The sequence below is a fragment of the Entelurus aequoreus genome, linkage group LG02, assembly GCF_033978785.1.
Source record: "Entelurus aequoreus isolate RoL-2023_Sb linkage group LG02, RoL_Eaeq_v1.1, whole genome shotgun sequence".
NCBI classification, from domain to species: domain Eukaryota; kingdom Metazoa; phylum Chordata; class Actinopteri; order Syngnathiformes; family Syngnathidae; genus Entelurus; species Entelurus aequoreus.
The window spans coordinates 78,741,898-78,769,287 of record NC_084732.1 but is presented as its reverse complement, the minus strand read 5'-3'; the positions used below and the strand labels follow the sequence as shown (position 1 = coordinate 78,769,287).

The following is a 27,390-nucleotide window of genomic DNA, read 5'->3' as shown; positions in this document are numbered from 1 at the left end:
ATAAAAATGGGGTCCCACAGTATATTTTTGGGGTTCCACTTTTTTGAAACCGTTTTGAAAACCAATGATAAATGTATGCGTTATATCTCACATTCTATATTGTGTTTTGGAAAAAGTTTGTCATAAACATTACTTAATTCATTCATACGAAAGAAAGCACATTTTTATGCATATGTAAATGTATTCAGTTATAAACATTCATTCCTTAATGAATCTAAACTTTACCGCTGCCAGTATTTTGTTCTATATTTTTATTGTAATATTTTCAGGATGTGTTTGTTCTATTTTTGGCCAAAGTAAGACAAAGAAAACAATCTAAAGTTGTCTTTATTTTTTTAGTTTTAATGTAATGACTTTAATAGTCCGGCCCGCGTGTGCACAGATTTTCCTCCATGCGGCCACTGAGTTAAAATGAGTTTGACACCCCTGTTATACAGGATCTTTGACCAGCATTTTTGTTGTAGGTCCTTAAAAGAGTACTCATATCAAATGGAGGCTCTTTGACTACTAATTAATTTCCACATAGTACGGATTATTGATTATAAATCAAATATGTTTATAGCCAGAGCATTAAAAAAACTGTTCCAAATAAAAAATGTTTAACATTGTGAGAGCTGTCTAGGCATGAAATAATACCCACATAATCACCTTTACACTCTTTTAATCCAATATAGTAATGCTGGCTGAGGCTGAGCCAATCAGTGGCCGAAATACTGAATCGCACGCTCTGATTGGTTGGTTCACATCTCGTGGCCAACGCTACAGTAATATTGAACTTTTCAGTTAATTTAGCCAATGTTATGCTGCAAAATGTATAATTCTTGCCAAATATACACAGCAAATAAAGAATAGAGAGAAGTCCTCCCCAATCCTCATTGTTCTGAAAATGCCCCCAGAACAATTAAATTGAATAGGTTTGACCGAGTGTCTCAATATTGTTAATGTGTTTTTGTTTTTATTTTTTCAACCGTAGCAGGAGGTTTTGTGTTGATTCTGCAACGACAGGGGTTTTCAGGAGTGATAAAAATGTAATTAACTGCCCTTATCCTCTATGCAGGTAGGTTTCTCGGGATGATAGCGAGGAAAGGTCAGCTCCCAGCCAGCCACCTGCTTTGTGGAGACACCACGAGGTAGACCGCAATACATTGTGTGAATGCTTATAGATAATTGTTCCGTCTAGTAGAAGGAATAGGCTCTCCACTCGACATCCGCATTGTAACCGTCTGCAAGGATGCGATTGACAATAATGCCCAGGAACTAGAAAACACATGCAACAGTCATTATTTAATCACTGATAAATAATGTAATTGTATTCCAGTTTGGCCTAGATTGCGCGGACACAAAATACAAAATATTATTTCCCAATATATTTTCACTATGGCTTCAAAAGGGAAGCGTCAGGCTAAGATTTAAAATATTCATGAGGGTACAAATGTGTCAAACGACTCGAGCATTAGTTGCAGCACTTTATTTGAATTTGTGTACATGCTTTTTTTTTTTATGTTTGCTAATCTTGAGTTGGCTTATTTTTAAATAGTTTGAATAAAGAAATGCATTGGATAATATATTAAATTAATAAATTGATCACTGAGGCTACTGTATGTTGGGTTGAAAATGATTTGTATTACCGTATTTTTTGGACTATAAGGCGCACTTAAAATCTTTTCATTTTCTCAAAACTCTACAGTGCGCCTTATAAGCCGGTGCGCCTAATGTACGAAATAGTTTTGGTTGTACTTGCCGAGCGAGAAGCTATTTTATTTGGTACATGGTGAAATGATAAGTGTGACCAGTAGATGGCAGTCACACATAAGAGATACGTGTAGACTGCAATATGATGGCAATCAAACATAAGAGATACATGTAGACTGCAATATGACTCGAGTAAACAACACCAAAATGTTATATGTTCCATTGAAAATATAGAACATTACACACGGCGCTAAAAAATCTATCAAAATGTTTTAGTACGACATTGGTAAGCTATGAAGCCGCACCGCTTGATGGATTGTACTGTGCTTCAGCATACAAGTATTATTATGGTGTGTGTGTAAGGTAAGACATATTAACTAGCGTTTTGTTTCGCAATATTATGCAAAAGCAACTTTTCTTACCTTCTGGTACCTGCTGATCTGTATCTGGGATCTACATAAGTCCTGAAAATTTGCGCGCATCCGCTTTTGTAGTCTGTGCCGATCCGTAGTCGATAAGCTTCTTCTTTTTCTCTATCTTCTTGTTATGGGACATTCATCCTCTGCTGTTGCCATTTCTAATATAAAGTAGTGTCATGTTCTTACTTATATCTATCTACCTGTGAGTAAACTCGCCATGAAAACGCTAAAACATACCGGTGTAGTGAGTTTACATTATTCACCCAAGGAACTTTAGTTATTAGAGAGTTCCGGTCGGACGGTTTTTCATGGGTCACATTTCCGGCGTTGTCGTTGCACTAGTGAGCCACGGGTGAGGAGATGCTGCTCCATTATTGATTTAAGTAAAGTCTGAATGTCATTAAAACAGTTAGCGCCATCTTTTGACACTTCTTCCACTCCCGTCCTTGCACGCTACACCGCTACAACAAAGATGACGGAGAAAAGACGCTGCCGACAATGTAAATCCAACGTTAGACATTAAATAATTTTGCAAGGACTTGTATGTACAACCAACATTGCATCAATGTCTTGCGCCTGCTGGGAAGGCCTTCTCTGCTGGTCCTAAATGCTACCAGAAGCACTGACGTACACAGAAATCTTATACTTTAGTATTTGTTCCATGAAATCGTATTAATCTAATACCAACAGTCTATTGTCTTCAGACAGTAGGGTAGATGTGTTTTGTCTAATCAGGTTTCAGCTTTTATATGTTGCTGTGGCCATGTAATCTGCCCAGAACCTGCAGAATCAGGAGTGCAGATTATCTCCCAAATACAACACTGTCCTTTCAACCATTCCTAAAAGACTGCAATTTAGCCTCCAACAAATAACAGGAATTAGAAACATTCTGGTCACTTTCTGTGACCGGAATGCCATTTGTGCCATTAGTTTACAACTGAGTGGAATGCTAACGTGGGGGATTCTGACTATTTTGGACTGGTAGTCGATCCACAGCGATCGTTCTGTCACATAATACCTCAATGCTAACGAGGGTAAATTACACTTCAATGACTGCCGTTGGCTTTGACAGTCAGGATTGCTCGTTTTTCTGTTTTTCTCACTACGATAGGGCGAAAACCATCTTTGCTCAGGCACAGCCTCCTGGTTTTGGAGTATAAATATTTGGGGTTTTGGCATCAGCCACTAGACTAGATCTGACCAATCTAAGTCTAAGACTAGATCTAACCAATCTAACTCTATGAGCATGAACTGATGAAGCCTACTGAGGTATTGGAACCAGCCGCGAGACTAGTTCTAACCAATCTAACTCTATGAGCATGAACTGATGAAGCCTACTGAGGTATTGGAACCAGCCGCGAGACTAGTTCTAACCAATCTAACTCCATGAGCATGAACTGATGAAGCCTACTGAGGTATTGGCACCAGCCGCTAGACTAGATCTGACCAATCTAAGTCCAAGCCTAAATCTGACCAATTTAAGTCAAGACTAGATCTGTACAATCTAAGTCTATGAGCATGAACTGATGAAGCCTACTCAGATGAGAGGCGAAACGTCTTCTAAGACAAACCAAACAGTCCAGTTTCGATCGATTAAATACCCTGAGATAGCAATGAGGCAGTTATGTTTTTTTTTTAAACAAATTTCAGATTCAGCTAAGCTAGCTATCCCTCTATAACATTAGCAGTTTTTCGTCCTCGGATTGGTTAATTAGAGCTGAACTATTTGACAAATAGTCTGTAGCGATCTGGAAAGGACAATGTATATAGTCCTGTAATAATTAGCCTCTCTTTTGTCTTCTTATTAGATCAATATTGTTATATTTTTCCCAGCGCCACATTTAAAAGCACGGACGGTGAACGTTACATAATGCTCGAAGTTACTAGCAGAAATAATCAGGCATATTAGCGACGGTGTAGTAAAAAGGTTTTCGTCATCATGGTATTCATCTTTAGTCCCTGCAGAAGACCCAGCCTCTCGTTTTGGTAAAGCACAAAAACAAAGCCTGGAGGTGGTCTTTGGTTTTTGAGTTGGTGACTAATGTGATGACCGAAGGTCATGGTTCAGTAATCCCTTGATTAATATATCATTTGGAGGTTTTTAAGGCTGTATATTCAATTTCATATGTTGAAAGAGTTCAAACGAAACGCATACATTGCAAAACTGGACATCAATGGCAAACTGTTGTTTAGCTCAAGCTTTGAAGTGTTTCTGTTACCGAATACCAGAAGGTTTTGGCTACAACTTTGCAGAGAGGAAACACAGAGAACCGATGTGTGGGACGCTGTTTGCCGGAAGCTTTTGTGCTGCCCACGGATTTATACGGCAGGGTCAGCGTGAGCCGGAGGGACTCAACCAGACTGAAATAATTGACGAGAAAAGGCTGGACGCTGCAGACAGTCCATGAAACACTCTGCAATTAGCACTAATACCACAGAGTGTATTATTTGATACACGTATAATAGGAACTCTATTGGATGTGCTTTATCTAATAAGACATCTACTATTTGCAGTTTAGTTTGATTACATGAATTATTACTTCCCAGTCCTATCCAGTCTAGACCTTTGTATTTTTTGTCCATACTGAGCTTTCTCAGCTCTCTCCTACTTAGAGTAATACTGCAAAAGAGCAAGAGTCTTTTTAAAAAAAAAATGTTTATACCGATTTCTCAACCTACTTATTGACCTTCACAGAAAGAACGAGGACGTTGTTGCAGGCCTCGTTTCAATTTTCGATAGTTCAAAGTAAGTGATTGCAAGAAAATATGGAAACCTAGTGAGGTGTGTAAAAGCCTTTGATGCAATACATCAGGTTTGGTGTTGACGTGGTATCAAAACTCTATTGGGCAGCTTTAATTAGTTGCTTCCCCGGTCCAGTTCGGGGAATATGGAAATACAACACAGTAATTAATCATTCACATTTTTTCCACTGACAATAACTAGGGCAGTAGTGCCAGACATACATAAAGAGACTCTATGAAACAACAAGGCATGTAATTGTTCAAATGTTAGAGCAAAATAGGCTTAAACTCACCCTTTTGATTAAGCACACAAACGTGCAGCTGCATCTTCGACCTTCAGATCTGCCCGACAACCATTTGTTGTTTTGGAGACATTGGTGTGTGTTTTAATACGTCCGTGCACTGGTACAAGGCTTAAAATATATACCGTATTTCCCGTATTATAAAGCGCACTGCCGATGAACGGGTCTAGTCAGGTCTATTTTCATACAAAAGGCGCACTGGATTATAGGGCGCATTAAAGGGGTCATATTATTATTATATTTTTTCTAAATGGAAAACACTTCCTTGTGGTCTACATAACATGTAATGGTGGTTCTTTGGTCAAAATGTTGCATGGATTATGTTTTACAGACCATCTTCAAGCCGCTTTCTGACAGTTGCTTCAGGATGCACCGTTTTGTGGGCGGTCTTATTTACGTGGCTCACCTTAGACAGCGTCTTCTCCCCGTCATCGTTGTTGTAGCGGTGTAGCGTGCAAAGACGGGAGTGGAAGAAGTGTCAAAAGATGGAGCTAACTGTTTTAATGACATTCATACTTTACTTAAATCAATAACGGAGCAGCATCTCCTCATCCATAGCTCACTAGTGCAATAACAACGCCGGAAATGTGTCCGGTGAAGAACAGTCCGACCGGAACTGTCTAATAACTAAAGTTCCTTGGGTGAATAATTTATACTCATTACACCGGTTTGTTTTAGCACTTTCATGGCGAGTTTACTGACAGATATAAGTAAGAACTTTACACTACTTTATATTAGTAATGGCATCAGCGGAGGATGAATGTCCCATAACAAGAAGATAGAGAAAAAGAAGAAGCTTATCGACTACGGCGTCGGAACGGACTACAACATTTTCAGGACTTATGCAGATCCCAAATACAGATCAGCAGGTACCAGAAGGTAAGAAAAGTAGCTTTTGCATAATATTGCGAAACAAAACGCCAGCTAATATGTCTTACCTTATACACACACCATAATAATACTAGTATGTTGAAGCACAGTACAATCCATCAAGCGGTGCGGCTTAATAGCTTGTATACCAAAGTCGTACTAAAACATTTTGATAGCTTTTTGAGCGCCGTGTGTAATGTCCTATATTTTCAATGGAACATATACAATTTTGGTGTTGTTTACTTGAGTCATATTGCAGTCTACACGTATCTGTTATGTGTGACTGCCATCATATTGCAGTCTACACGTATATCTTATGTGTGACTGCCATCTACTGGTCACTTTTCACCATGTACCAAATAAAATAGCTTTGAGGTCGGTAAGCACAACCAACATTATTCCGTACTTCAGGCGCACCGGGTTATAACACTGTCGAGTTTTGAGAAAATTAAAGGATTTTAGGTGCGCCTTTACAGTCCGAAAAATACGGTATGTATAGTTACACTTCCTATTGACAAAATACCACTTCGTTGATAGATAAAATCACTCAGGCGTCTTGCTCTTCGTCACTTCCTTTTCTTTGGACTGGGCCGCGCCCTCGTGAACACTCGTTGACCATGGACTCGTTGACCCATTGGACAGAGTGAATAACTCTTCATCGGTTTGTTTTAGCGCTTTCATGGCGAGTTTACTGACAAATATAAGTAAGAACTTTACACTACTTTATATTAGTAATGGCATCAGCGTAGGATGAATGTCCCATAACAAGAAGATAGAGAAAAAGAAGAAGCTTATCGACTACGGCGTCGGAACGGACTACAACATTTTCAGGACTTATGCAGATCCCAAATACAGATCAGCAGGTACCAGAAGGTAAGAAAAGTAGCTTTTGCATAATATTGCGAAACAAAACGCCAGCTAATATGTCTTACCTTATACACACACCATAATAATACTTGTATGTTGAAGCACAGTACAATCCATCAAGCGGTGCGGCTTAATAGCTTATATACCAAAGTCGTACTAAAACATTTTGATAGCTTTTTGAGCGCTGTGTGTAATGTCCTATATTTTCAATGGAACATATACAATTTTGGTGTTGTTTACTTGAGTCATATTGCAGTCTACACGTATCTGTTATGTGTGACTGCCATCATATTGCAGTCTACACGTATCATCATCATCGGCGGTCACTCGAAACGAGTATGACTGTCCTCCGTAGGGTCGTCTATTTGTGGATCCGTAGATGGCTGTGTAGGCCAATCCGTGATCCACATATTTTGGTGCAATGTGGGCAGGGGAAAATGGGAGTGGTTGATGGGGGGGGAGCCTTCTTCTGTCTTTCCTTGCGGTGTTGTCGCTTTGTGTCTGCGATACGGCGGAGTTCCATCTCATAGAGTGCTGCACCTTCTTGTACGGATTTCTTCCAGCGAGGCCTGTCCAGTGCTATTTCCTCCCAGTTGTTCATGGGGATGTGGAAATGCTTTAAGCTGGTCTTGATGTTATCCTTGAAACGTTTCTTTTGCCCACCAGGGGCACGCTGACCTTCCTTCAACTGGGAGTAAAGGACCTGTTTGGGAAGACGTGTGTTGGACATGCGGATGACGTGACCTATCCAGCGGAGTTGGTGCTGCATAATTGTGGTGGTGATGCTGGGCATGTTGGCTTCCTCCAAGACGCTGATGTTGGTGCGTCTGTCCTCCCAACTGATCCTCAAAATCCTCCGTAGGGATCGCTGGTGATGTTGTTCCAGGGCTCTCAGGTGCCTACTGTAAGTAGTCCATGACTCTGCCCCATACAGCAGGGTGGGGATGACAACAGCTCTGTAGACCAGGAGCTTTGTTTGAGCCCTTAGATCCCGGTCCTCAAAGACTCTCCTCCTGAGTCTGGCATAGGCTCCACTGGCACAGCTCAGGCGATGGTTGACCTCTGAGTCAATGTCCGCTTTGGAGGAGAGGATGCTGCCGAGGTATGGGAAGTGGTCAACGTTTTCAAGGGGGGTGTTGTCCACGTTTATGGCGGGCTGATTAGTTGGCTGGTTGGGTGGAGGTTGATGTAGGACCTGGGTCTTCTTGATGTTGAGGGCAAGGCCCAGGGCTCTGTATGCCTTAGCAAAGGCATTCAAGATACCCTGAAGTTCTTCTGCTGAGTGTGCTGCGATGGCGTTGTCGTCCGCGTACTGAAGCTCCATGATAGTGGTGTTTCTAACTTTGCTCTTGGCTTTGAACCTGTTAAGGTTAAAGAGCCTGCCATCGGTTCTATACAGGATGGGGATCCCCTGTGGCAACTCTTTGCCAATGAGGTGCAGTATAGCACCAATAAAGATGGCAAACAGGGTGGGAGCTATGATACACCCTTGCTTGACACCCGTCTCCACAGTGAAAGGCTCAGACTCGGAGCCGCTGTTGCTGAGCACTGTGGCTGCCATGCCATCATGTAGAAGCCTCACTATTCTGATAAATTTATCGTGGCAGCCGCACCTCGACAGCACACTCCACAGAGCCTGACGGTCTACCGTGTCAAAGGCCTTTGTCAGGTCTATGAAGGCCATGTACAAAGGCTGTCTTTGTTCACGACATTTTTCCTGGAGTTGGCGGGCTGTAAAAATCATGTCGGCTGTGCCTCTAGCTGGGCGAAAGCCACACTGTGATTCTGGGAGTGCTTCCTCAGATAGTGGTAGCAATCGATTTGCAAGGACACGAGCTAAGATTTTGCCAGTTGTTGACAGGAGTGAGATGCCCCTGTAGTTTCCACAGTCAGCCTTGTCCCCCTTCTTGAATATGGTCACAATAAGAGCGTTCCTGAGCTCTGAGGGGAGTTCTTCTTTTTCCCAGACCTTGAGAAGTAGGGTGTGGATTTGATACAGGAGCTCTCTTCCACCTTCCTTTAGGATCTCCGCTGGGATCCCATCTGGTCCGGCAGCCTTGTTGTTCCTTAGACTCCTGATGGCATCTTGAACCTCTGTTATGGTGGGGGGTTCCCCCATATCTTCCCTGATGGGACTCTGGGGGATGTGGTTGGTGATGTCTGGTTCAGCTGTGCTGTCACGATTGAGGAGTTCCTGAAAGTGCTCCTTCCATCGGGCATTAATGGACTCATTGTCCTTTAGCAGCTGCTGCCCATCCTTTGAGCGCAGGGGGTTTAGGCCGCGGTAAGTTGGCCCATAGACAGCCTTGGTAGCACTAAAAAAGCCTCTGGTGTCCCCTGAGTCTGCTAGTCTCTGGATCTCCAGAGCCCTTTCAGTCCACCAGGAGTTCTTAAGCTCCCTTACCCGGCTCTGAACATCTGCCTTGGCTCTCGAGTGAGCTATTCTTTTGGCTTTACAGGTCACATCATTCTGCCAGGTGTGAAAGGCACTCCGTTTTTTGGAGATGAGCTGTTCTATCTCTGTGTCGTTCTCATCAAACCAGTCCTGGTGTTTTCTGGACTTGTACCCAAGGGTGGTTTTACAGGTAACGAGGATGGTTGATTTGAGCAGGTTCCAGTGTTCTTCGATGTTATCAGGGTATTCCTGCTGGAGGCTTTCCTCAAGGGATGTCTGAAGTTGCTGCTGGGTGGCAGTTTCATTCAGGCCTTCGAGGTTCAGCCTTGGCCGGATCTGCTTCTTTTGAACCCTCCTTTTCCTCTTAAGTCTGATGGACATTGTGGAGCGAATGAGGCGGTGATCTGTCCAACAGGCATCTGTGTCCAACATGGCCCTTGTGATGTTCACATCACAACGGTCCCTGGCTCGCACAATGACATAGTCAATGAGATGCCATTGTTTGGATCGAGGATGCCTCCAAGATGCCTTCAGTTTGTTTTTCTGGCGGAAGAGAGTGTTGGTAATTGTGAGGTTGTGCTGTGAACATTTGCTGAGAAGCAGGATTCCATTGGAGTTGATGTTCCCGATGCCTTCCTTCCCTATAGTGCCCTTCCAGAGGTGTTGGTCCCGGCCGACCCTGGCATTAAAGTCACCTAGGAGAATAATCTTATCCTCCTTTGGGATCCTAGACAGTGTCTCATCTAAGCAGGCGTAGAAGGTCTCTTTTACTTCGTCTTCAGAGTCTAAAGTAGGGGCATAGGCGCTGATAACTGTTGCCATCTGGTTGTTGGTGAGCACCAGACGGACAGTCATGAGACGTTCACTAATCCCCACGGGAAGTTCAGAGAGGTGACTAACAAGCTGGTTTCTGATGGCAAATCCAACCCCATGGATTCTGGGCTCATCAGAGGCTTTTCCTTTCCAGAAGAAAGTGTAGCCACCCTTTTCCTCCTTCAGTTGTCCTTCGTCTGCACGTCGGGTTTCGGAAAGTGCAGCTATGTCTATCCGGCATCTCTGCAGTTCCCTGGCAATGATCGCAGTTCTCCTCTCTGGTCTGTCGCTGGCCGTATTATCCATCATTGTGCGTACATTCCACGCTCCAAAATTCATATTTCGTGTTTTTCGACCGCATATGGTGATCCCTCTGGATGCGGTAGTCCAGTCGGGAGGTTAGAGGCAGGCTATTTTTAGGGCACCTTTTCTAGCCCCTTCCCCAGGTGGGGTGAGCAGAGTGGATCCTAAAGAGGACTGCTCAGTCGTGAGTGTAGCTGCCGAAGGGCTCTTTCTGCCTCATTCCAAGAGCCCAGCGACTGAATCTTGCACCCACCGCCTTATGTGCCAGTTTTTGACTGGAGGCTTCCAGATCTCACAATCCTACCCCCGTCGCCATTCGCTGGTCGCCATAGGACTTAATCCGGGATGTTAGGGTGGATTCCCTATATGGAGGACGCCTGTGCGTGGAATCTTTTAATGTGGGGAGACTGGTGCACGGTCAGCCACCACACAGTCCTTGGCATTGAGCGGGCCAGGGTCCAGTGGCATGGAGACCAAGACGACTGGGGACCCGTCTTTGCTGCAGCCTTCATCCGCCTTCCCAGCCGTTGTGGTGCATTCCGCTGCCGCCATCTTCCGCCTGGTCCACCGTTGAGGCGGTTTTCACTATTCGCCCATAGCTGGGGTTATTTACCCATAGCTGGGACAGGGGTTGACTGGGCACCAGGGCATGTCCACACACCGGTGGGCCTGCATGCCCCGTCTCTGGGGCCCCCTGCTGCTCCGAGATCCCGTACAACTTAGCCTGGAACCGCGAGGTTCCAGTTACCGTGTGTGGCCACGAGGAGGCATGTACGAGTCTTGACAATGGAGAGGCTATGTACCGGCTGAGGAGGCTTATGCACTCGGCTCCTCTTTTCGCCCTCTGAGACAGAGGGCTAGCCGGCGGCACTAGCTGAAAGCAATGAGTATCAGGCAGAAGCAGCATGCAGCATAGCAAGCAAAAGCGGCATGCAGCATGCACTAACTACAGGTACTACTACTCCAAGGCTACTGCACTAGACGCATCACATCGCCCTGTGCGATGTTTTCTGCACACACACACTACACGTATATCTTATGTGTGACTGCCATCTACTGGTCACATTTCACCATGTACCAAATAAAATAGCTTTGAGGTCGGTAAGCACAACCAACATTATTCCGTACTTCAGGCGCACCGAGTTATAACACTGTCGAGTTTTGAGAAAATTAAAGGATTTTAGGTGCGCCTTATAGTCCGAAACTTCCTATTGACAAAATACCACTTTGTTGATAGATAAAATCACTCAGGCGTCTTGCTCTTCGTCACTTCCTTTTCTTTGGACTGGGCCGCGCAATCGTGAACACTCGTTGACCATGGACTCGTTGACCCATTGGACTTCTAGGCTCTTATGCTGTAGAGAGAGTGAATAACTCTTCATCAGGCCTCACTTTTGTGGAGGCATCCACTGGCGATTGTCACGTCTGTGATCAATAATGCATTTGCGGGAGTGAGACCAACGCTGTAACTTTTACCCGTGACCTATTTTAATAAACACTTGTGAAATCTTCCAGAAGACCCGACCTCTGACTGTTTAACAAAAGAACACGGGTGGAGTCTAACAAAGTGAATCTAAATATTATATTTCTTCTTCAGTATTGTTGTGGTCCAGAGTGTTAAAACATGCGCATGAACATGAGGCAGCCATGGTCTCGCATCTTAACGACCCTTGACTCTCATTTTTGGTGCAAAGATTTTATTATTAGAATTATTTTTTTTATGACTTATTTAAATGAGCAAGGTTGCCGCAGAGCAGCAGTAATTTGACTTCCTGAGTGCGTTTGCCGGACACAAATTTGAGTATCCAGTGACGGATCTTCCTTTATGGTCATCTGACCACATCAACACTGCTCACAGTCTGGCTCACAGTCACTGCTGCAGTCACTTTCTCTTTTCAGGATGGCTGACGTTACACATAATATTAGGACGCAATCCAAGATTCACATCTGCAGCCAGGGGTGATGTAAGTTGGTGAGGAGAGTAAGAAAAAAAATTAATTTGAAAAAAATTTATACTTTTTATACGCAGATCACGCGATGTGCGTCGGGCCCCACAATCCAAAAGGGGTCCTGTTTTGCGTAAAAAAAGCGCATATAAAATGTCAATTGGTTCAATTTTACTAGTGATGTGCGATACCACTGATTTTCTTTCCGATCCGATACCAAGTACAATTCAGGCTGGTATTGGCGATAATGAACCGATACCGATACTTGGTGCAAATATACTTGACGTGTCTGCTAAAGTAAAGTAAATTGTGTATTTTCAAAACGATAACGAAAGAAAGAACAGTAAAATGTAAGAAAAAAGGGCAAAACAATCTGAGTATAATCAGAAAAAGCGGAACATTTTAAACTAATGTCTGGTAACAATATACTTAGTCATCCATAACACAAAGTTTTTTGCTTTAAATATAAAATAATATGTGGTTTTATCTTTTATATATATATATATATAAAAATCAACATTACCGCCCCCTATACTTGACTTTTCAGTATGGTAGAAAAAAGTTTATTATTTGTTTTTATTCATTCTTAAATGGGGAAAAAGTAACAGTAAAAATGTAAGAAAAAAGCAAAACAATCGGTATCTAATGAGAACATCTAACTAATAATTATTATAATATACTAAGTCAGAGGTGTCAAACTCATTTTAGATGGGGGGCCATGTGGATAAAAATCCACTCCCAAGTGGGCCGGACTGGTAAAATCACGGCACGATAACTTAAAAATAAAGACAACTTCAGATTGTTTTCTTTGTTTAAAAATAGAACAAGCACATTCAGAAGATGTACAAATCATAATGTTGTTGGGGTTTTTTTTACACTTACATGCTGCGGTTAATATTATTCTATCTTCATTTGTTGTTATTTATACTTTCTGAATAAATTATGTGATAATGTTCATCAGTCAACTCATTGGTGTTAATTTTCAATCAATCAAGATAAAAAAAATAATATCAAAATCAAATTACAGGATGTTATTCATGTAGTTTGCTCATTTTCCCCGACTGATGTACTAACTCATGTGGTTTATTTTTTTTTTACATATGTAGCATCATCTACAAAGATACAAATAATTGCTATTGCGAAATCTAGTGGACACATTTAGAACATCCGTTTCTTACATTCAAACATTTTGGCTCATTTTTTTACTTAGCAAACTCATCCCGCTGACACAATATTTGTTTTTAGCATATTTTTTTAAATGAAAAATATCAATATGGCCCCCGCATACTTTGACTTTTCAGCATGCGCCATTGGTGGAGAAAGTTTTGGACACCCCTGAACTAATAGTATCAAAAGTATTGATATTTTGATCTGAGATCTGGTATCGGCGTATCAATATTTCTGTATCGATACGCACATCCCTAAATGTTACTGTATTCCTAGCCTCTTTCTGCTCCATCACTAGGATGTGTACCCGATCCAGTACTTGTATAAGCACAGACTGATTTCAGTCGGTACTACCAGGTATCAATTCACATAAAATCACACATGGCCATGTTTTGATAAAAAAATGTTTTTGCATACTTGGCTCGAACACTCGGCGAGGAAAGAAGCATTCAAGCAGCACTGAGAGCAGACTCTGCCAAACTGCCTCTAAGTAATGTTGCTATTTTCCATGCCAACAAAGCAAGTAAGCAAGCACTTTTTTTTTTAAGTGCTAGCTTGATGCTAATTTATTTTAAATTTGCCATATACATTCTACTGATAAGTAGGGATGTCCGATAATGGCTTTTTGCCGATATTTGATATTCCGATATTGTCCAACTCTTTAATTACCGATACCAATATCAACCGATACCGATATATACAGTCGTGGAATTAACACATTATTATGCCTAATTTGGACAACCAGGTATGGTGAAGATAAGGGTCCTTTTTTAAAAAAATTAATAAAATAAAATAAGATGAATAAATTAAAAACATTTTCTTGAATAAAAAAGAAAGTAAAACAATATAAACACAGTTACATAGAAACTAGCAATTAATGAAAATGAGTAAAATTAACTGTTAAAGGTTAGTACTATTAGTGGACCAGCAGCACGCACAATCATGTGTGCTTACGGACTGTATCCCTTGCAGACTGTATTGATCTATATTGATATATAATGTAGGAACCAGAATATTAATAAAAGAAAGAAACAACCCTTTTGTGTGAATGAGTGTGAATGAGTGTGAATGAGTGTAAATGGGGGAGGGAGATTTTTTGGGTTGGTGCACTAATTGTAAGTGTATCTTGTGTTTTTTGTTGATTTAATTAAAAAAATAAATAAATAAAAACGATACCGATAATAAAAAAAACGATACCGATATTTTCCGATATTACATTTTAAAGCATATCGGACATCTCTACTGATAAGCATTAACAATTTTATATGTCAAATTTAACATATCCAAATTGGGTGATGAAAACTACAACTAAGATGCACGTGACAATCAAACAGCTTGTGTGTATTAAGTACACTACTTACAGTTTAGAGCACAACAAAAGACTACATTTTCATTTAAATGGCAAAGACAACTCCCCGGCTACGGCAACATTGAATACGCAACTGCCATTTAATGTCTTTGAATTGCAACTGCAAACAAAGTTTACTACATCCATCCATTCATCCATTTATTACCGCTTGTCCCTCTAAAGTTTGAAAATGAGACTCAGAAGTGTAAGAAAACAAGACAACAACTATACAGCATACCATGAATTGATTAACGTGGACCCCGACTTAAACAAGTTGAAAAACTTATTCGGGTGTTACCATTTAGTGGTCAATTGTACGGAATATGTACTGTACTGTGCAATATGTACTGTACTGTGCAATATACTAATACAAGTTTCAATCAATCATAGTTATCACTATCAGCTCACTATTAAATGTTAAATAAATGTTATTATCAAAAGTGTCACACTTCCTTGCGGCCTACATAAAATGTAACGGTGGTTCTTTGGTGAAACATTTGCATAGATTTTGTTTTACAGACCTATTTTTTTCACGCCCCCTCACGCTGAGTGTGCATTCCACCCCCGCCCGGCAGAAATGTTTTGTAGTTTTTTTAGCTTTCTTGCTTTCATTGTGCACCATAGACACCGGTAAACGGCACCATTCATCTGTTTTGAGTGACTTTCACCACAACATCCCAGATGATGCTGCGAGACCAGCGGCTCACCGTAATTTGTTGTTGACAACAAGGAAGGAGGCGATGCGGGTGGACGAGAGAGAGGAAGGAAACCCAGGTTCAGTACGTGTCTGGAACTCTACGCTGAATAAGGTTAAGCTGTACCTTTCTAATGTTAGACCCTGGACGTATATATGTGTATATTAACAATACAAACCTTTTCTATTCTATATCATGTGAATAACTCCGCTGCTGAGCTGCTTCAAGTTATTAACAATAGAGGCTGAAGGCTGTCAGCTACGCACGTAGTAACGGATTACATATCATTAAATTGTCCGTTGTCAAACATAGTAAGTACTGATCCAATTCGAAGTATTTTTTAGGAAAACCATTCTTTATTTTGCCAGAGGACCGTGATGCAGTTGTCTTACATTAGAAGGCTAAGCTAGTTACACAACAAACCAAGCTAAAATTGCGAAATTATCTTTAACACATTTCTAACCTACTGTTACTACTTACTGATTCATTGTCTCCTTCATTGCCGTTAAAAAATGAAAAGTACTTTATTGGAGTATCCATCTTCATACTGGCGCAGGTTTCTGAAGCAGGACTCTTTGAAGAGCTTGGCACACACAAAGACAGACTTCTTCCGAGGTGAAGGTGCAATGCCACGAATCATAGAAGTTAAAGTTCAACATTTAAAACATTATATATATATATATATATATATATATATATATATATATATATATATATATATATATATATATATATATATATATATATATATATTTCTGCAGTCCTCTCCAAGTTTTCTCATTGTCCCATTGGGTTGAGTTTTTCCTTGCCCTGATGTGGTATCTGAACCGAGGATGACGTTGTGGCTTGTGCAGCTCTTTGAGACATTCGTGATTTAGGGCTATATAAATAAACATTGATTGATATATATATATATATATATATATATATATATATATATATATATATATATATATATATATATATATATATATATATATATATATATATATATATATATATATATATATACACTACCGTTCAAAAGTTTGGGGTCACATTGAAATGTCCTTATTTTTGAAGGAAAAGCACTGTACTTTTCAATGAAGATAACTTTAAACTAGTCTTAACTTTAAAGAAATACACTCTATACATTGCTAATGTGGTAAATGACTATTCTAGCTGCAAATGTCTGGTTTTTGGTGCAATATCTACATAGGTGTATAGAGGCCCATTTCCAGCAACTATCACTCCAGTGTTCTAATGGTACAATGTGTTTGCTCATTGGCTCAGAAGGCTAATTGATGATTAGAAAACCCTTGTGCAATCATGTTCACACATCTGAAAACAGTTTAGCTCGTTACAGAAGCTACAAAACTGACCTTCCTTTGAGCAGATTGAGTTTCTGGAGCATCACATTTGTGGGGTCAATTAAACGCTCAAAATGGCCAGAAAAAGAGAACTTTCATCTGAAACTCGACAGTCTATTCTTGTTTTTAGAAATGAAGGCTATTCCACAAAATTGTTTGGGTGACCCCAAACTTTTGAACGGTAGTGTGTGTGTGTATATATATATATATATATATATATATATATATATATATATATATATATATATATATATATATATATATATATATATATATATATATATATATATATATATATATATATATCTCGGTATCGATTCCCAAGTACTAAGAATTTCAATTTGTTATTTTAATACAATTAAAAATTATTTGTTTTAGTACAAAAAATGCATCAAATTAAATTGATTCAATGTATTCAAACTATTTCACATACAGAACAGGTCAAAAGTTTGAGCTTCAAGAGGTAGTCACCTGAAATGGTTTTCACTTCACAGGTGTGCTTGAAGTTAATCGAGAGAATGCCAAGAGTGTGCAAAGCCGTCATCAGAGCAAAGGGTGGCTATTTTGAAGAAACTAGAATACAAAACATGTTTTCAGTTATTTTACCTGTTTTTGTTAAGTACATAACTTCACATGTGTTCATTCATAGTTTTGATGCCTTCAGTGACAATCTACAATGTAAATAGTCATGAAAATAAAGAAAATGCATTGAATGAGGAGAAGGTGTGTCCCAACTTTTGGCCTGTACAGTAAATAAAAAAGTGTGAACAGTTTTTGCAATGATTATACTCAACATAATATTCCGTTTAGGGCCGCAATTTAGCCAGGTGTGGAAAGGGGTGATTCCATCCAACGTTGGTGGGACTCATATGCTATTGGACATATGAGAAATGAAGTGTCCATAGAAACAACAAATACGCTCAAGGCAAATATTATCTCGCTCCCAATCATGGTGATCTTTAGAAACAGTGAACAATTAAACACATACTTTGCATTAATTCTACTGATAACATAGCTACAGTCAACACAACACTGTGGCGGCAATGTTTCATTTTTTCCCCTCATCACCATATGGGATGGTGTGGTCTCTCTTTAACACACTGTATTTGGCCAAGGGGCATACGTCTAACCATGCTGTTTTCAATATGTTAGTATAATTACTTGTTCATTGTGCTTGTTTGAGCTTCCTAAACAGACAGTTACCATGTTTATGCTATGCTATTGTGTAAAATAGTATCTGTCGTATTTTAAGGACCACACTTAAAGGCCTACTGAAACCCACTACTACCGACCACGCAGTCTGATAGTTTATACAGTATATCAATGATGAAATCTTAACATTGCAACACATGCCAATAAGGCCGGGTTAACTTATAAAGTGACATTTAAAATTTCCCGGGAAATATCCGGCTGAAACGTCGCGGTATGATGACGTATGCGCGTGACGAAGTCAGAGTAACGGAAGTTATGGTACCCCGTAGAATCCTATACAAAAAGCTCTGTTTTCATTTCATAATTCCATCTTTTGCAATTTGTTTAATGAACAATGAAGGCTGCAAAGAAGACAGTTGTAGGTGGGATCGGTGTATTAGCAACGGACTACAGCAACACAACCAGGAGGACTTTGTTGGAGAGCAGACGCGCTAGCCGCCGACCTCACCTTGACTTCCTACGTCTCCGGGCCGCCAAACGTCCTTCGTCCTTCTGCCGATCGCTGGAACGCAGGTGAGCACGGGTGTTGATGAGCAGATGAGGGCTGGCTGGCGTAGGTGGAGAGCTAATGTTTTTAGCATAGCTCTTTGCGGTCCGGTTGCTAAGTTGCTAAGTTAGCTTCAATGGCGTCGTTAGCACAGCATTGTTAACCTTCGCCAGCCTGGAAAGCATTAACCGTGTATTTACATGTCCACGGTTTAATAGTATTGTTGATTTTCTATCCATCCTTCCAGTCAGGGGTTTATTTTTTTTGTTTCTATATGCAGTTAAAGCACGATGCTATCACGTTAGCTCGTAGCTAAAGCATTTCGCCGATGTATTGTCGTGGAGATAAAAGGCACTGAATGTCCATTTCGCGTTCTCGATTCTCATTTTCAAGAGGATATAGTATCCGAGGTGGTTTAAAATACAAATCCGTGATCCACAATAGAAAAAGGAGAGTGTGGAATCCAATGAGCCAGCTTGTACCTAAGTTACGGTCAGAGCGAAAAAAGATACGTCCATCACTGCCTCTCAAGTCCTTCACTGTAACGTTCCTCATCTACGAATCTTTCATCCTCGCTCAAATTAATGGGGTAATCGTCACTTTCTCGGTCCGAATCTCTCTCGCTCCATTGTAAACAATGGGGAATTGTGAGGAATACTAGCTCCTGTGACGTCACGCTACTTCCGGTACAGGCAAGGCTTTTTTTTATCAGCGAGCAAAAGTTGCGAACTTTATCGTCAATTTTCTCTACTAAATCCTTTCAGCAAAAATATGGCAATATCGCGAAATGATCAAGTATGACACATAGAATGGATCTGCTATTCCCGTTTAAATTTAAAAAAATCATTTCAGTAGGCCTTTAAAATGCTTTTTTTCCCCTCAGAACCCGACAGTGCGCCTTATGACCCGGTGCGCCCAATGTAAGGAATACGTTTGATTGAGCTTACCTCAAACCTATTTTATTTGGTATATGGTGTAATGCTGTGTGTGACCAGTAGATGGCAGTCAAACATAAGGGATAAGTGTAACCTGCAATAGGATGGGTCTCAACACCAACATTTTAAATGTTCCATTGAAAATATAAAACATTACACACATCGCTCAAAAATCTATCAAAATGTTTTAGTACGACTTTGGTAAACTATGAAGCCACACCGCATGATGGATTGTCGGCGCATTAAACATACAAGTATTATTATGCTGTGTGTATAAGGTAAGACATATTATCCGGCGTTTTGTTTCGCAATATTATGCAAAAGCAACTTTTCATACCTTCTGGCACCTGCTGATCTGTATTTGGGATCTGCATAAATCCTCAAAAATTGCACGCATCCTCGCCGACGCCATAGTTGATAAGCATCTTCTTTTTCTCTATCTTTTTGTTTTGGGACATTAATCCTCCGCTGTTGCCATTTCTAATATAAAAAAGTGTAAAGTTCTTACTTATATCTGTCAGTAAACTCGCCATGAAAGCGCTAAAACATACCGGCGTAGTGAGTTTACATTATTCACCCAAGGAACTTTAGTTATTAGAGTTCCGGTCACATTTCTGGTGTTGTTTCCGGATAAGGAGATACTGCTCCGTTATTGATTTAAGTAAAGTCTGAATGTCATTAAAACAGTTAGCTCCATCTTTTGACACTTCTTCCACTCCCGTCCTTGCACGCTACACCGCTACAACAACGATGACGGGGAGAAGACGCTGTCGAAGGTGAGCCACGTAAATAAGACCGCCCACAAAAAACGGCGCATCCGGAAGCGACTGTCAGAAAGTGGCTTGAAGATGATTCGTAAAACATAATCTATGCAACATTTTGACCAAAGAACCACCATTACATGTTATGTAGACCACAAGGAAGTGGTTTCCATTTAAAAAAAAATATAAAATATGAGTCTTTTAATGCGCCCTATAATCCGGTGCGCCTTATATATGAAAACAGATAAAAAATAGACCATTTATCGGCAGTGCGCCTTATAATCTGGTGCGCCCTGTGCTCCGGAAAATACGGTAATTGGCATGTCCCCCTTCTTACGCCTCATTTGGTGATCAGTGTTCTCCCTTTTTTTGTATCTTCTTGTAGCTATTTTTCTTTTTCTCACACACTTTGATTTCATGAAGGAACTACGGAATCTTGTCTAGACGATTAAAGGACGAACCTTGTTGTTCTATCCTGTCCTTAGAAGTGATGTTGAGCAGCGGCAGTAAATAGGGTAATGCAAAAACTAAGCCTCGGCGATGAAAAGCAGACCTTTTTGACTCCGAGGTCAGGTCTGCATAGGTTATTCATGCGATGTTACGAGGCGAGAGGGTGACAGGAGTGTTGCAGCCACGCTTACACTTATGCAAATTCACCACGCGGTAGGATTTTGAAATATGAGAGCTCATTCATGGCTTGCATAAATCATCAAACAAAGTCCATCCCCTCTTCCCCCTAAGCCCGAGCTCCCCCACCTCCGCGTCCACTGCCCGCCACCCATTGATATGACCTGTGGCAAACCAGAGGGTCCCTCATCAGCACTGGAAACAGCCAACAGCGAAAGGTGGCACTGAATAAATTAAGTGGCGGAGTTTGCTGGCATTTGGAGGATCATGAATGTTAATGAGACATAAAGACCAAAAAAACACAGTCTCACACCTTCAGCTGTGATAAAAAAAATTAATCATAGTGTTTGTGCAGCGGCGTTTCTGCATCCATTGTATTGATGACAGCTTTAAGGCATACTCGCAGACCATGTGAGTTCTATTGCATAAAGCTCAGAACAAAATGAAACCCATTTGGATGACAAAGCACAAATGAGATCTGAAGCTCCCCTCTGTGAATAATCCCCCCCCCCCCCCCCCCTTCCATCACTGCCACTATACCCATCCAATTTTATCCCTGAGATCAATTTGCTCACCGGCTATCACATGGCTCCACCACTGCACCATATTAAATCTGATCCTCCAAGCTCAAAGCCCCAACACCACAGAGACGGGAGTACTCACCAGGACCGTCATGCGGAGAATTCTAATTCAGGCAGCTCCATGTTGCCAGGGGGAATTCGAAATGCCTCCAAAGGCATGGAGACGGGGGGGGGGGGGGATGCAGCGGACAAGACGGGCCGGGGGTCCGAGGGCTAGAGACGGATGGCGAGGATCCCTTGTAAGTTGGGGACATCTGAGAAACGCCTCCGTCCGCTCCAGATGCGCTAAATCCGCCAGCACTGATGGGCTAACATGTAAACACGCAGCCTGGCAGGCGCTCACATGCATGCTGCACCGAGCGCCGACTGGGAAGGAGGAGGACGGCGGGAGGGGGGTTGGCGGAGGAGAGCGGTGGAAGGAGGAGCTGCAGTGCCCTGGAAGAATGAGAGGACACATGAAGAGAGTTGGAAAGAAACGCACACGAGCGTCCTCTCGTTGCGCTGATGTCACTTTTTTTTTCTTTTCTACCGGTTATTTGTGCAAATAGAGTAGACTTGTTTGCACGAGACGGGAAACAAACGCGGGGACAAAGGAGTAGAGGAAGACCGGGGGGATGAAGACAAGAAGGTGACACGGGTGTGATTATAGGGTCGAACAGATCACTGAATCTTGCAACAGCGTTGTCCCATTTATGAGCCATGAAGTCCATAGTACAAAAGAAATGGGTCATCTTCCCCGAAGAAGGATAAAAGGTGTTTAATGGCAGTTTGAGGCAACATCCGCCTGTGCCAAGAGAAGCTCCTCCGTCAGGAAATGTTTAAAGGGGAATATGGGGTGGAGGATTTAGCGGAGTGGACGGGAGGAGCCCTTGTCACTGAACGAGTCAAGTCAAAAAAACGAGGCGAGGACAAGATGATTAGTGCGGTTGTTCTTTTCCTCGATGTCGTCGTAAGCACTAATAATTGATTGTGAGCGTGCAATATTTGTCAAGGAAAACCATACTCATGAGCTGTGCTTGTATGTTAGACTTAGAGACTTAGACTTACTTTTATTGTCATTCAAATTTGAACTTTACAGTACAGATAAGAGCAACATTGTGTTGCGTTAGCTCGTTGTCATGCAGGATAAATGAGCAATAAGGTGCAGATATAAATAATTAGATTACTGTACAGATAAATATATTGCACTTTTGCATATGCATCCACGTTTATGGATGTATGTTATATTGTCTTTATATTCCAGTGAGTTAATCCGTTTTGGGGGGGGATTGAGGGGATTATTATGATGCGTTCAAGAGTCTTATGGTCTGAGAGAAGAAGCTGTTACAGAACCTTGAGGTTCTGCTACGGAGGCTGCGGAACCACTTTTTCTAGAGTCCAGCAGTGAAAACAGTCCTTGGTGGGAGGAGTCTCTGCAGATTTTGTGGGCCCTGGTCAGGCAGCGGCTTTTTGCGATTTCCTGGATAGGAGGAAGAGGAGTCCCTATGATCTTTTCCGCCGTCCTCACCACTCTCTGCAGAGACTTCCAGTCTGAGGCACTGCAGGCTCCAGTCCAGTCTATAGTGCATCTGTAGAATGTGGTGAGAATGGGGGGAGGGAGCTGTGCTCTTTTCACCCGACGCAAAGAGTGCAAGCGCTGCTGAGCTCTTTTTAGGGTGTAGGCAATGTTCCCTCTAATTTTTTAAGTGTGTGAGCAAACGCACAAACTCCCTGAGCATTCAGTGGAGCACATGTGAGCGACATCAGACGTGCATACTGTGGCTACACCAGCGTCACACCTGTCCCAAACCTGACATCATAACAATTTAAATGTTTTATTAAAATAATTTTCTGATATAAGTGATTTTGCCCTCTTACAATGACAATAACAAAAAAACATGTTTTTCATGACCTATGTGCTAGTATTGTATGTCTGGCTGTGGGTCCTGCCTTTAAAAGAAATGTTACCCCTTTCAGAGATTACATTTAGTTCCTGTAACTTTCTGTCTGTAAAATACATCTTTTTATTAGCATTTATGAAATCTAGTGACAATATTTCATGAATAATATCCTTAGATTAACATTCTTAATAAAGGGCAGTAAAATAAGCACACATCTGATTGAGGAGTCAGAGTGTTACAACCTGGCATTTACACATTGTGTGGCTTTGGGGTTGTCCGACTTTTTTTGTGGCCATAAACGCAGCACTGGCTAAGTGCCATGAGTGCGTGTGTTGGTGCAGGTGAGCGAGCGAGCGGCTTCTGTTGATATGACGGATGACAAAGTTGGTTTAAGCCTGGTTTGTATGGCAGAAAATTACCAGTTCTTGTTTTTGGTGTGGTTACAAACAGTCTTGCTCAATAAAGTGATTGATGGAATTCCTGTCCGTAAAGTGTCTCGACAGACGATAATTGAACTGTGTTGACAAAGATTGTTTTATTCATTGGGGCCACTCTTGTTGTCACTTGTCACTCACAGAGTTGCATTGCAAAATCATACAGAATACATTGTAATATGTTTATTTTGTTTAAAGTTCAGATGGGATTTTTGATTTCCTGCGTGGCATTAATTTGCAGTGCGCTGAGGACGCGTGAACGGTGCGCAATTGCTCAGGTGCGCACCTTAGAGGGAACGTTGGGTGTAGGTGTAGGGACCAGGGGCCGTATTTATCAAGCTTCTTAGAATTACTCCTAAGAAGTCTGCTAAGAGTTGACTTAGGAGTAAAGAAATTCTTCGCTGAAAGCTGCACTTAAAAGTTAGCTATCAAGCGTCTTACTCACACTTTCAGCGAAGTGTAGGACTGAATCTTAAGTGTCACACTCAGAGCTGAATTACGACATTACTATGTGCCGTAGACGGAATTTTAGGTGACGTCTTTTCTGTGTCCATAGAAATGACCAATCACGGAAGGGAATCCCTTGTCTAAGAATAAATAAATATCTTGGAAATATTTAAGTGGACAATGGGAGTGTATATTTTGACACTAAACTACAAAATAATACAAAACAAACAATATTGGCAATGAATCAAAAATAAATGTTTCCTTTTTGTTGCACCTTTCCTGCTTCCTGCTCCCAGACCGCAGTCGAAGAGCGCAGGGGAGACACTTCTCCAGGATGTATGCTCGGGGCAACACCCTTCACTTTACCCGGCAGTGGGTCTCCACAGCGGACGACTTTAGGGCGAATGATGAGTCCGGCGATTAGTTGCAAATCTTGCTTTATTGATTGCTTGCACACAGCCAATCCAACACAAAACAAACTAGTCCCCGCCCGCACTCACGCTACCGCTCCCTCTCTTCTGTCGCCCACACACTCACTGACGTCACTCACCTCACATGCTGTCACCTATTAAAGGGCCACACACACACATACGCTACTCTCATAACATTTTCTTTCCAATTCATTAATTAGGCAACTAATTTGAAACTGGTGTGGGTGGCTCTATATATACTAGCTCACTGCAGTCACATGCAGAAATCAACATGGAATCGAAAAGTATTAAATCTGTGACAAAAATAATACCCGCTCTGTCTAAACGATACCGTTTGATCAGCTGCTCGTCATCAAACAAAGCCAGGACATCCTTCCGCTCCCTGAACGTTCGCGCACGTCTCTCTCGCCTCAGTGCCATCCCCCGCTGGCAACTCCTAACCACTTAGGACACCTCTGAAGGTCTCTTAAATATCGTGGAGAGTAGGAGTGATTCTTAGACTTAAGAAAGTTGATAAATAGCTTTTATTCTTAAGTTTGAGAGTTGGACTAAATTTCGCAAATTCTCAGGACTTAAGTGTAAAATGGCACTCTAAGGCGCTTGATAAATACGGTCCCTGATGATCTTTTCCGCCGTCCTCACCACTCTCTGCAGAGACTTCCAGTCTGAGGCACTGCAGGCTCCAGTCCAGACAGAGATGCAGTTGGTCAGTAGGCTCTCTATAGTGCCTCTGTAGAATGTGGTGAGAATGGGGGGAGGGAGCTGTGCTCTTTTCACCCGACGCAAAAAGTGCATGCGCTGCTGAGCTCTTTTTAGGGTGTAGGTGTAGGGACCAGGGGCCAAATTTATCAAGTGTCTTAGAGTGCCATTTTACTCTTAAGTCCTGAGAATTTACGAAATTTAGCCCTACTCTCAAACTTAAGAATAAAAGCTATTTATCAACTTTCTTAAGTCTAAGAATCACTCCTACTCTCCACGATATTTAAGAGACCTTCAGAGGTGTCCTAAGTGGTTAGGAGTTGCCAGCGGGGGATGGCACTGAGGCGAGAGAGACGTGCGCGAACGTTCAGGGAGCGGAAGGATGTCCTGGCTTTGTTTGATGACGAGCAGCTGATCAAACGGTATCGTTTAGACAGAGCGGGTATTATTTTTGTCACAGATTTAATAAGGGGCGTCATCTCATCAGCAACATCACGCAGCAGAGCTTTCACAGCAGAACTAAAGGTCATCACAATGCTTCGATATCTCGCCACTGGGAAAACGCAACAGTGTCTCCTCCTCTCGCCAGTTTGGTTTTCTTTTCGATTCCATGTTGATTTCTGCATGTGGCTGCAGTGGGCTAGTATATATAGAGCCACCCACACCAGTTTCAAATTAGTTGCCTAAGTAATGAATTGGAAAGAAAAGGAGACATTTATTTTTGATTCATTGCCAATATTGTTTGTTTGTTTTGTATTATTTTGTAGTTTATTGTCAAAATATACACTCCCATTGTCCACTTAAATATTTCTAAGATATTTCTTTATTCTTAGACAAGGGATTCCCTTCCGTGATTGGTCATTTCTATGGACACAGAAATGACGTCACCTAAAATTCCGTTTACGGCACATAGTAATGTCGTAATTCAGCTGAGTGTGACACTTAAGATTCAGTCCTACACTTCGCTGAAAGTGTGAGTAAGACGCTTGATAACTAACTTTTAAGTGCAGCTTTCAGCGAAGAATTTCTTTACTCATAAGTCAACTCTTAGCAGACTTCTTAGGAGTAATTCTAAGAAGCTTGATAAATACGGCCCCAGGTCATGTCCCTCGCAACACGGTGCTTTAATTATTGCGGTGACTATGGAGGATAACTTGTTACTTATTACCAAAGTTTTTTTGACACTGAATTTATGTAACGGAATTGTACGTGTTTGAAGTTTGTGATCTAAGTTTGTTTACATTAAATTATATTTCATTTCATTTTAAATAACCAGAAATGGGTATTGAGTTGGGCAGCACAATACGAAGGTCCTGGGTTTGATCCCCGGACTCAGAGTATTTCTGTGTGGAGTTTGCATGTGGGTTCTCTCCAGGTACTCCGGCTTCCTTCCACCTCCAAAGACACGCACCTGGGGTATGATAGTTTGATTGGCAACACTAAATTGGCCCTAGTGTGAATGTTGTCCGTCTATCTTTGTTGGCCCTGCGATGAGGTGTCCAGGGTGTACCCCGCCTACCGCCCGAATGCAGCTGAGATAGGCTCCAGCACCCCCCGGGGCCCCCTAAAAGGGACAAGTGGTAGAAAATGGATGGATGAATGCAACATGTTGGAGGAAGGCAAAGACGAGATGATTAGTGCGGTTGTTTTTTTCCTCAATGTCGTCATTAGCACTAATTATTGATCATTAGCATGTGATATTTGTCAATTAAAAACCATACTCATGAGCCATACTTGTATGTGAGGTGCAGTCGTCCCTCGCAACAAGGTGCTTCAAATATTGCGACTACTATGGAGGATAACTTGTTACTTATTACAAAAGTTTTTTTTGACACTGAATTTACTGTAGGTAACGAAATTGTATGTGTTTGAAGTTTGTCATCTGATTTTGTTTACATTAAATGATATTTCATTTAATTTTAATTGACCAGAAGTGGGTATTGAGTTTTGAAGCAACAAATATTTCTGCACTCGCTCACTAATTTACT

At 41.5% G+C, this 27,390-nt stretch overlaps 1 protein-coding gene across 1 annotated transcript in view; it reads right to left on the bottom strand.

The window, feature by feature from the left end:
- lingo1b (leucine rich repeat and Ig domain containing 1b) overlaps nt 1–21,720 on the bottom strand; it is a 66,219-nt gene extending 44,499 nt beyond the window's left edge. Inside the window, exon 1 of the mRNA XM_062069274.1 lies at nt 21,594–21,720. Coding sequence (XP_061925258.1) covers nt 21,594–21,605 — 12 coding nt within the window. The 5' untranslated portion in view covers nt 21,606–21,720. The remainder of the gene's footprint in view (nt 1–21,593) is intronic.
- Nucleotides 21,721–27,390: the final 5,670 nt, after the last annotated feature.